We start from the raw sequence: 11,996 nt of genomic DNA, 5'->3' as shown, positions 1-11,996 counted from the left end.
AGCTGGCCCGGGTGGATGGAGTTGGAGGGGCGGGGTGCTGGCGGTGTGGCGGGGGGGCCGGCGGCTGGGCCGGGGCGGAGCCCCGGGGAGTCGGCGCTGCTGGACGGGTGGCTGCAGCGGGGCGTGGGCCGGGGGGCCAGCGGCGGGGAGGCCGGGGCCTGCAGGCCCCCTGTACGACAGGATTCGGACTCCGGCCCGGACTACGAGGCGCTGCCGGCTGGAGCCACTGTCACCACGCACATGGTGGCGGGCGCCGTGGCAGGGATCCTGGAGCACTGCGTGATGTACCCGGTCGACTGCGTCAAGGTGAGACCTGGACCTGCTCCGAACCCGACCTGGGGCTGACCCGACCCCCTGGGTCATGCCTGGAACCAGGATCCCAGCCGAGAGCCGGAGCCGACAGGGGTTCCTATCTGGCTCCTACCACCACCACACTATTCGACCGATACTCCGTGCAAGCAAGGTCCCAGCCGGGAATTGATCCCAGTCAGGAACCGGGACCCATTTCTAACCGTCAGTGAGATCTGAATCGGGACTCTGGGAAGAAAATCTGTCAGCCAAAACCCTGGATCCCAGCTGGGACTAAACAGGAATAGGGTGGGATGGGAAAGGAACAGGTAAGTACTACTAACTTCATTAAGGTAACGCTTATTGAAGACCCAGAATAGGATCTTAAAAGTTAGAGATGTTCCGATTGCTTTTACAAACTGATCTTGTGTGTTTACAAGTGACAGGGCGGGAACCAGAGTCTGGGATCTCTCAGCTAGATGAAAGATTTACTTATTAAATCTTAATCAATGAGTGAGTGGAAATCGTTGTGCAGTCAGAATTCAGAGTTCCTGACTGGAAATAATACGGGAAAGACCATGTTCAGGGAAAAGTTTCGGTTTCTCTATGCAGCAGGCCTGATACCCCACCTATTTCCTGAACATGAAAATTTAGCTGGGTTTGGGGTTGTGTATGTACAGGGAGCACGTCACCCCTCCAAGGAGGGATGGACCTCATAGTGTATATCTTGAGCCACTTGAAGTTGACAAAAAGGGAAAAGTTGCCTATAAGGGAGGCATGACAGTATTGGAAAATAGGTGTTAGTGTGAAGAAAGTAGATGTTAGTGTTAAGAAAATGAAATGGGACCAACATGAGGGCATGATTCCTGGGAAAGTAAAAGTAATTTCATCCACACCAAATAGGCTGTTGAGTGGGTACAAGACTAGGTGGTGACTAGGTGTTTCTGAAGAAAGCTGGGTAACGAGGGGGAATGCATTGTTCTTTACAGTTTTTATTCTTGTGCATTAGCAAAGGAGCCACCACTAAATAAGTTGAGTGAGAAGTAAACTCAAGGGGACTTGAAATAAATATACTGACAGAGACTGGTTCTTCCTTTACGTGTTAAGGGTAAGAGTCGAAAAATATTCTCACAGCTGTTGGATGTATGTCTTCTTCTCAAACTAGGGAAAAGTTACATGTTCAGGAGGAGAGTATTAACTTCGGAAATGCAAAATCTGTCTCTTCTGCTTCTCCCTGGTTCCAGTACCGTTTTATGTTTTCACTAGTAAGGTGGATGAGGAAGTGGAGAATGTGCTTGTTAAGCTTTGTGAATGACACTGAGCTGGTCGGAGTATTCTAGCACACTGCAAGGTAACTCCTATCAAAGGCCATATGTTGAAACTGGTAAATGCACTTGACTAAAATGGATACTAGAATTTTAAATACCCACGTCAATTGTGAGGAATAGAAATAAATAGTAAAATCCATGAGAGAAGAGTAAGAGGATGGCTAGTGCTCTAGCAATATTGAAATGTCAAACAGATAAGTACAAATAAAAAAGATTCAGACATTTATATAGAGTCTAGATTGAATGACTGAGTTGTTAATGCTATGTATCCAAAAGTTAACATCTAACTGCAAAGTAATCTCACTATACTTGAACTGTGAGTAGAGTTTAAGAGTAGATAGTCTAGGGTGCTATCTTTCAGGATGGGTATCAAATGAAAACTGGATCAAGGAGAGTAATGGCTTGTGTAATAATGTGACCGACTTAGAAATATTACCACAGCTATTCAATTTAAGTGTTGTCCTACCTTGGGCAGCTATCTCCTTACTCCATATATTTACATAAATACTGGTTTTGTTGTAAACAATCTGTAACTTCCTCTGTTAGAAATGCTTCTAGAAGAGGGGTCCCTAACTTCCAGGCCGTGGACTGGTGCTGATCCTGTCAGATCAGCGGCGGCATTAGATTAGAAGTAAAGTGCACAATAAATGGAATGTGCTCATATCATCCCAAAACACCCTTCCTCTCTGCTGTCTGTGAAAAAAAACTACCTTCCACAAAACTGGTCCCTGGTGCCAAAAAGGCTGGGGACTGCTGCTCTAGAATACTTGGTTGCATATCCTTAAATGGGGCAAGTCTTTGTCCTCTGACAAGATGGAGTTGATGTTTTAGTCATTTAAGCTATTCAGAATCAAATGTGTTAGTTCAGGTGGGAGATCAAAATGGGGAATGCTGATGGGGGTCAAAGATAAGGTAGTACGGGAACGCAAGGAGACTGATTTCCTCCTGAGCTGATAAATCCACTGAGAGAACACTTTGGAAAGAGAAGTTCCAGAAATGTTTTGCATAAATGCAGCAGCATTGCTGAAATAAGTCACTTGTAGCCTTCCAAGATAACTGTTTTGAAGAACAGTTCTTATTCATTTACATAAGCGTTGGAATTTTTTTTCATTAGTAAATACAACATTACAGTCATGCCTCAAAGCACTCCATTAAATAATTATTTCGTCTGGAGGGAAAAAAGTGCTCAGGAGTTTTCAAAAATACAAAAGTGTATTTTAGAAGAATCATTTTCATTTGCCATAGATGCTGGGATTTAAATGACTAGAGGGAAAAACTAGGTGAGACTGTTACAACTCAGGGTCAGTTAATACTGATTATAGCAGTAGATACTGTTTGCAGACTTGAAAGTAAAATTCGTATCTCTTCCTTCAGAAGGGTTTACAGCAGTAGATACCGTTGTGCAGACTTGAAAGTAAAATTCAAATCTTTTCTTTCAGAAGGGGCTTCCCAGTTTACTTGTCTCTAGGCAGCCCTTCTTCCTCTTTTACCATAAGTAGGTGGCAGAGAGGAAGGGCAGCCCAAAGTACCCTAAGACTAGAGGCAGGTATCTGTGTTGGAGCCGAAAGGGCAACCACAGTGTTTGCCAGTGAAAACCTCTGGCATGCAGGACTGCATCCCCAGGCCACTTATCAGAGTCAGTTCAGTTCAGTTGCTCGCTCGTGTCTGACTCTTTGCGACCCCATGAACCGCAGCACGCCAGGCCTCCCTGTCCATCACCAACTCCCGGAGCCTACCCAAACTCATGTCCATTGAGTCGGTGATGCCATCCAACCATCTCATCCTCTGTCGTCCCCTTCTCCTGCCCTCAATCTTTCCCAGCATCAGAGTCTTTTCAAATGAGTCAGCTCTTTGCATCAGGTGGCCAAAGTATTGGGGTTTCATTTTCAACATCAGTCCTTCCAATGAACACCCAGGACTGATCTCCTTTAGGATGGACTGGTTGGATCTCCTTGCAGTCCAAGGGACTCTCAAGAGTCTTCTCCAGCACCACAGTTCAAAAGCATCAATTCTTTGGTGATCAGCTTTCTTCCCAATCCAATTCTCACATCCATACATGACCACTGGAAAAACCATAGCCTTGACTAGATGGACCTTTGTTGGCAAAGTAATGTCTATGCTTTTTAACATGCTTTCTAGGTTGGTCATAACTTTCCTTCCGAGGAATAAGCGTCTTTTAATTTCATGGCTGCAGTCACCATCTTCAGTGATTTTGGAGCCCAGAAAAATAAAGTCAGCCACTGTTTCCACTGTTTCCCCATCTATTTGCCATGAAGTGATGGGACTGGATGCCATGATCTTAGTTGGTCGACTTAAATATCCTTGGGAGGGACCATGGGAAGTCAGCATAGCCTGGCTAGGCTACAGTTATTCAACCAGCTATTTCCATGGTCATAATAGGGAGGTTTGGGAGTGCAAGTGAATTCCAGTTTTCCTTTTCTGTGCTTCAGAAGCAAGCACCAGACTTGATCTAAAAGGATAGGTTCTGCAGCCTAAAGCAGTCAGAACTCTTCTCATACAGCCTCCCAAAAGCAGATTTCCAGAAAAGCAAGGCACAGAATTTCACAATAGTGCTTCTTCCTAAACATGACCTGCAGATAAACAGCTGGACATATCGATCATTACAGCCACAGAGGAACTTTAGAGTGAAAATAAAAAATCAAGCCTGATCTATTAGTGGTTAAAGAGCAGTTAGTTGCCCATCCGTAGCTTCAAAAACGTAACACGAGACAATGCTGCCATGATCTGTAAACTCTAAGGTATGAACTAATATTTCTGAGAATCATATTTGAATACAATAAAAAGCCTTGTATTTCTGACACCTTGTAAATTAGCAGTGGCTTTTACGTGCTTTAACTCTGAATCCCCACAATAGTCCTGTGCACTAGCCATCCTTGGTCTCATGTTATAGATGATGGCCTGAAGCTCAGAGGTTAAGTGACATACCCGAGACTACACAGCCAGCAAAGCTGGGGCTCCTACTCAGGCTTTCATACCGAAATGTGGCTTGTTTTACCACACTGCTTCCTTCCCTATTAGTCTGACTTTTCTTCAAAGCCAGGCAGTGTTTTTTTAATATTGAAGACTATTCATTAATTCTTACTTAGAGATTTCATCTTTCTCTGAAAGATTTGTTGACTCACAAATTTGGAAGCCATATTTGTTTTTATATTTGGTGTGGCTTAGGCCTAGTTCCTCTCCATGAGGTGTATCTTCATTGAGTTAGAATTGTGAGTTAGATTTAGACATGTGTGTAAAATGTTCAGTGTATCTTACCACCGTCCAGGTTTCTCTTGTGGGTAAACAGTTCCAGGCCTCTGAGGCCAGATCTTCAAATCTGGTTACCCAAATATGACATTGACTCCAGCAGAACACTGTGATTTCTAAACATTCCCTCAATACAAGATTAGTTTTTGAACAAACCTATGAAAACACACAGTTGTTAAGCTACCAGTTTATCTATTAGTGTCCCTAACCAGCAAAGGCCTGTAGTCTCCTTGAATAACTCCTCTGATGAATTTTATCCTCCCAGGTGATGTGAAAGATCAGTAAACACATTCGTTATTGGAAATTGATGTTTTTTGGTTGTTTTGTGTCTTTTATTGAGAAGTAAAAAAGAATGTATCACATTGTGATAAGTGAGCCTGTGTATTTCTGATTGAACTTCAAATAATTAACCTTTTATCCAGTTCTTTATTGGTAGCAGGAAGGAGAAAATAACTCTTAGAGGAATGTGGATTGCTTACAGCTAACTAGGACTTGTTAATCTGGTTGATTGTTTTCTCCCATGCTTTTGAGAAGAGACATTACTCTTGGATTCCAGATGGACAACAGGAAGGTTCCAGCTGTTCAATCCAGATTGAATCAGTGACAGGAATGAAGTAGGAATTTAAACTGTACTTGGGCATTAGTTGCCCCTATTGGTTCACTAATGATGTTTTTGAACTGGTGTAGACAAAGCTAAGATTCTTCATTCTTCCATTCATTCATTCAACAAACAAATGTCGAGTGCCTACTGTATTGCAGGCACTGGATATTGATTTTATATTATCTGATAGTCTCCAAGCCACCTTAGCCTTGAAATGGGTCAGTAAACAGAGATCTACCCTGTAGACTCATCTTTCAGAGAAGGTCAGTGATTTGTGAACTGTAAGATTAATTTCCCAAATTTCAATAAAACTTTGTCCAGGAACGTCATACAGAATATCTACCATCTACATTCATTCCAGTCATTGAATCCTCTGGAGATTCCAAGGGTTATATTTCACTGAGACTAATTTTTATTCATTAATGCCAGTTTTGGGATTTAGTCAGTTTAGATTAGAAATCTGGAATCTCCCTCAGTTTTAGAGACTAGATTGGTTTCCACCTTCATAGTTTGAGGGTAAACTTTCTTTCCCAGGAAACTAGAGCAGCATCTATTAGGAATGTTATTTCTGGCAAAACTGTAATGTACAGGCCCAGCTGCCAATGCCAGATATTCTGAAGAAGTCAGATTATCATCAAGTTTATGTCAGAGGTTGAGTCCTCATCTCATTAGTATGTGATCGGGAAGCAGGCCCAGGATCAGTCTTCAGTAGTAATAAAGTATATTGTATACAGTAAATAACTAACTTTAGAATCCAGTTGTAAAGAGCTCTTAGCCTGAGTTTATTAAGAGACAGAAGCAACTTCTCCTGAAACACAGGCTTAATATTTGTTGCTGAGGCTATGAATCACTTTGGAGTTCAAGAACACTTACCACGGAGTAATTTTTTGAGGGACAATAATGGTGTTCTACTCATAGTGTCATGTGTTATTGTTTAGTCATTAAGTTGTGTTCAACTCTTGAGACCCTGTGGACTGTTGCCTGGAAGGTTCCTTCTGTCCATGGGATTTCCCAGGCAAGAATACTGGAGTGGGTTGCCATTTCCTTCTCCAGGGTATCTTTCCAACCTAAGGATTGAACCCATCTCTCCTGCATTGGCAGGTGGGTTTTTTTACTGCTGAGCCACCAAGGAAGCCTGTAGAATCATAGATGACCAGAAAAAAAAAAAACATCCAAAGCTTGGAAAGATTGGATATAGATTTGGAAGGCAGTAAAACTGGATGCCAGGTATCACTATATTGACGCGATTTCACATGGAAGGTCTGCCCAGAGCTCAGGCCTGAGTGCTGAGACTGGGTGAGCCAACAGATCCCTGACACTGCACTTCTCCCTTCTGTGCTTTCAGACCCGGATGCAGAGCCTACAGCCGGATCCAGCCGCCCGCTATCGCAATGTGTTGGAGGCCCTCTGGAGGATTATAAGAACGGAGGGCCTGTGGAGGCCCATGCGAGGCCTGAACGTCACAGCAACAGGCGCAGGGCCTGCCCACGCCCTCTATTTTGCCTGCTATGAAAAGTTAAAAAAGACATTGAGTGATGTAATCCACCCTGGGGGCAATAGCCATATTGCCAATGGTATTGAGCCTTCCTGTGCTGGTTCTCCCACTTTCCCAACTCTTTGGGCTTTGCTGCTATCAGTGCTTTCCAGTCTCAGCACAGTTTGAAGCTGCAGCTTTGGGCTGGGGTAGGCCAGATTATAGAGGAGGGACTTCCAAACATGATGTTCTAAGACAATGAGCTGCTTCCACCCCACGCCTTCTGGGCACCTCAACAAATGGTTATAGTATCCTTCCTTATGTACCTGCTTGACTCTTTTATCTTCTCCCTGGCATCAACTTCTAATGCCTTGACAATGTAGAGACACACACTGAACTGCCCACTCTGTGTACTTCTTGGTAGTCAGGTGTTAATCCTGCTCCTCAGGGTAGGATTGGAGGTGAGCCAGTTACCCATGGAAGACATTAATGGAGCCTCACATTTTCAGGATCCCAATTGCCCAGAGGCAGTTTCTGTCACAGAGGACAAGACAAGAGCTTAACAAGTGAATGGGGGTGGGGCCTGGGTCTTTTGTCCAAAGAAACCAGAGGTTGAAGGTTGTGTGGGAGTGAGGGAAGGGATAGTAGCCTGGAGAAAACCAAAGTGAAAGAGGAGAGGAGAGGGTGAGGGATAGGGTAGTTCAGGCCCTGAGAGAAAAGTCTACATGGACAGCTGTTAGGATCTGGAGACAGGCTGGGCAGCATGGGGCAGCAGGACAGAAGGTGAGGTTCTCTGGTGGAGACCTAGTCGCCTGCCCCTCGTGCGCTCCGTCCAGTGGGCTGATGTGCTGGCATCCCCTGGCCACAATGGATCAGCTTCCTATCTGGGTCATGAGCTGCATCTGTCCTTAAAGCCGTTTTTGTTGATGAAATCTGGGCTGTTCTCTCAGACTCTTCCTGGCCTTCGTATAGTAGCTGTGGAAGCTAGACTGATGGCCATAGTGAGAGGGAACAAAGAGCCTCATTTCTCTCAACCGGCATTTAGAAGCAGTGGGTTCCCGTCTTTTAAACTGGCTGTTAGTATACCCTCTCCCTGCTGTGGTTTATCACAGCCACTCTCCTTCACTCTGGGGTCTCCCTGAGTTATTTGCCCCCTCTTGGCCTTACATGTGGCAGTTGTTTTTTCCTTTGCAGGTGCGGCTGGGTGTGTGGCAACATTACTTCATGATGCTGCCATGAACCCAGTGGAAGGTAATGATTCCTCACCCTTTCCCTCTGTGGGCAGCTTCATCTACATCTCTAGGTTTTTCCTTTATTTTGGGTTTGCAGAAGAATGCCAGGGAGCACCCCATCAGTTTTGGTGGGAAACCCTGCTGTGTTACATTGTCTTACCGGTAGAGGGCGCTCCCTCCATGCTGTCAGTGCTTAGGAAGATTCCCTTAGGCAGGAAGCATATTCATTGAGATTTAATTCATCTGGGGGTTCTCTAGAAAAATGTGAGACTGTCTGTGGCCTGTTCCTGGGCCTTCCTGAAAGTCCACTTTTTAGTGGATTTGATCTTAAAAATTTAGCAGATTATTTCACTTCTCTTCAAAGAGATGAAAATGGATTTTGACGTTTGAAAATACTGCCTTTCTTGTTGGAATGAATAATGGTTGAGATAGAAATGAAAGGGTAACATTAGCAGAGCTTAGTCCCTGCAGTGCTGCTTGGATCTTGGCTTTTCAGTTGGAGAATGAGGTCCCCAAACAAATATGAAAGGATAGCACAGTTGCCATGTTCCTTAAAGTTCCAGCTCTTTACCTGTCTGGGCAAGACCATGGCAAGGAAAGGGCCAAAGCTAAGCTGAAGATCTCGAACTCATACCATGAATCTACTTGAGGGGGTGGGAGATGTTTGGAAACTAAAGCCATACCTTCTTGGCTAAGACTTTTGTGTTTGGTAGCCCTCTCCAGCTCTTCCTCCTGTGGAAGGATGGCGTCCTCATATTGTAAGAGTTCGGCATCTGTGTACCAAGGATTGGGATTGTTAGGGCTGCATGTTTGTTATTATGTTCACTCTCACTGAATCTTTTGTCTTGGGACTTAATGAAAGAGTAAGATGGTAGTAATAATAGGTACTTATTTCAAGGAAACCCTATGGAGTCACAGTGGTAGATATATCTTGTATATTGGTTGGTCTTAATGAAATCCTACTGGAAGTGGTTCCATTATTTTTTAGCCCTTTATCAACCCTCTCCTATGCCCTCCTCTCAGAAAGGGGAAACTTTCACTGAGCAAGCCAACTGACAACTCACACATACTTTTTTCTCTCTCCAATCCATTGGCTGATCCACTGACTTGGGACTCTGCTCCTGGACATTCCTGCTCACCGGCTGAATGCTGTCGCCATTCCCTTCTCACTGATGGCACCGCCAGTGGTCAAGCAGAGGATGCAGATGTACAACTCACCGTACCACCGGGTGACAGACTGTGTACGGGCAGTGTGGCAAAATGAAGGGGCTGGGGCCTTTTACCGCAGCTACACCACGCAGCTCACCATGAACGTTCCCTTCCAAGCCATTCACTTCATGACCTACGAATTCCTGCAGGAGCACTTTAACCCCCAGAGACGGTACAACCCCAGCTCCCACGTCCTCTCTGGAGCCTGTGCAGGAGCTGTAGCTGCCGCTGCCACAACCCCACTGGACGTTTGCAAAACGCTGCTCAACACCCAGGAATCCCTGGCTTTGAACTCAAACCTTACAGGACATATCACAGGCATGGCTAGTGCCTTCAGGACGGTGTATCAAGTAGGTGGGGTGACTGCCTACTTCCGAGGGGTGCAGGCTAGAGTCATTTACCAGATCCCCTCCACAGCCATCGCTTGGTCTGTGTATGAGTTCTTCAAATACCTGATCACTAAAAGGCAAGAAGAGTGGAGGGCAGGCAAGTGAAGCAGCACCAGATGGAACCAGGGTTCAGCCAGCACTGATGTCCTGCCCACTCCAGCCATGTTCTCTGTCTTGGGACGCACCCCAGCCTCGAGTGGAGAAAGGAAGGCAGGGGGCTCGCTCTCCCCAGGCTCTGGGTGTCTGGCTGACACCAGTTCCTGCCGCCCTCTGTCGCCACCGCCTTTCCTTCCGGGCCCTAAGCAAGTGCAGCGAGTCACACCACAGCATCTCTGACACTCTCCTTCCTGAGCCTGATGACCTGCTCTAGACTGTTACAGAGGGATAAGCAGCTCATTCCCCTGGTTCCTAATAAAAAGCCTTTAAATTAAACGGTTTCATTGGGTTTGTATTGCCAAAGGGGAAGTGAAATTCTGTCAACTGTTCTTGACTTGAAGCATAAATCAAGGGGCCCATAGGGAAGGTTTATTGCGCTTGTAGTTTTTGTTTCTGCTGTTTTTGTGGTGATTTAAGACTGGGGTCATACTCCCCCTTGGTTAGTAATAGGCTCCACGGAATCTCTCTGATGGCAGGAACAATGGGTCTTTGACAGATCCTGACTAAAAAGGTGCTCTTGATCCTCACTGTTGCCTTTTCCCTAGGGCAGTGGCGTGGCTCAGGCAGGTAGATCTCTCTGCTCTGATTCTCAGCTCCACCTGCAGCAGTACACCTTTCCACATGGCACTGGTTTTCTTATGTAGTTGCAAAGCTAAAATTAGTCGGTGAAGCTTAAAGTCCTGAACATTACATGGTAAATAATAATAATACTTTTCATTTGATGTTAAGGCTTTTACAAAATACTTTAACATAGGTGATCTCATTTGGTTCTCCTAAAATCTGAAGTAGGCAGTGCAGGTATCATCTCTTTTACAGGTAAGGAAAGCTCAGAGAGGGTGTGACTTGCTCAAGGTCTCACAGTAACTGCAGAACTGGGACCCCCAACTCAAATCATTTATCCCTAGAAGTGAATCTAATTGTGCCCTCCTACAGATAGGGAAAGAACGGAGGGTATGTCCTCCACCTGCCATCTGAAGGAGCTCCCTGCCCAGGACCATTTGGGCTCTGGGAAACTTCAGGGACAGGGTTTTCACTGGTGGGTTTGCTGGGCCAGTCGGTTCCTTTTTTTTTTTGGGGGGGGTACCTGAACCAGTTGTTAGCAAGTTGTTCAGTACACAAAGTGGAAATTTAACCCCCTAAAACTTCCATCTGTCATCTTTGCTATGTCATCTGTCATTCATTCATTAACTATTGAGCATCTGTGTTGGGGACATGATGATAAATAAAACCATCCCCCCTACCCCCAAAAAATTAAAGAATTATCCCAGCCCTCAAGGAACTTGTCTGGAGAGGAAGATACATGTAAACAGGCAATTACAAGATGACAAGAAACGTGGTAAGTAAAACTAGACACTTGTTGAGAGGACAGAATACCCAACCTGGCCTTGGGTGATGGGGTAGAAGGAAGTGACATCTGAGGGAATACCTGGAAGGCAAATGAGCTGTGAAGTTTTATTGTTTAGTCGCTAAGTAGTGTCCAACCCCGTGGACTGGCCCATCAGGCTCCTCTGTCCATGGGATTTCCCAAGCAAGAATACTGGAGTGGGTTGCCATTTTCTTCAGGGGATCTTCCTGACCCAGGGATCGAACCTGCATCTCCTGCTTGGCAGGCAGATTCTTTACCACTGAGCCACCAGGGAGGCCCCAGCTGTGAAGAGGGGAGGGAAAATGTTCTCAGCAAAGACCTGGAGCATCTGGGGTTCAGTTTGCAAGGGGTTCCCTGGTGGCTGACAGCCTGGGCAAGGCACGCAGCTGGAGAGCCAAGCAGGTGCTGGGTCTTAAAAACAACACTAAGGAGTTTAGAGTTTATCCTGCAGGCAGTGCAGAAGTATTACAGGGCTTTAAGCAGAGGTATGGTGTGATAAGATCTGCAACTGAAACAGATCACTTAGGCTCTCTAAGGAGGAATTAGAGGAGCAAGACTGAACAGGCAGGCAGACCTGGGAGAAGGCTGCCGAAGTCATCTGGGCAAGGCTGCACAGAGGTCTGTGCAGGGACTGTGGTAAGGGAGAAGGAGGAAAGTGGCAGACTGGAGCAGGGTTAGGGCTGCAG

General features: G+C 45.5%; 1 protein-coding gene across 1 annotated transcript; it reads left to right on the top strand.

Annotated features, from left to right (window-relative positions):
- On the top strand, positions 1 to 10,220 carry SLC25A28 (solute carrier family 25 member 28). The gene is made up of 4 exons (XM_055424901.1): positions 1 to 306; positions 6,830 to 7,058; positions 8,153 to 8,209; positions 9,376 to 10,220. Exons 1-4 carry the CDS (start codon positions 16 to 18, stop codon positions 9,891 to 9,893), a joined length of 1,095 nt encoding a protein of 364 aa, XP_055280876.1. The 5' UTR covers positions 1 to 15; the 3' UTR covers positions 9,894 to 10,220.
- Positions 10,221 to 11,996: the final 1,776 nt, after the last annotated feature.

Source organism: Moschus berezovskii, chromosome 12 (assembly GCF_049115385.1).
Source record: "Moschus berezovskii isolate FMDL1 chromosome 12, NW_MosBer_1.0, whole genome shotgun sequence".
Taxonomy (NCBI): Eukaryota; Metazoa; Chordata; class Mammalia; order Artiodactyla; family Moschidae; genus Moschus; species Moschus berezovskii.
This window is presented reverse-complemented; position numbering and strand designations above follow the sequence as displayed.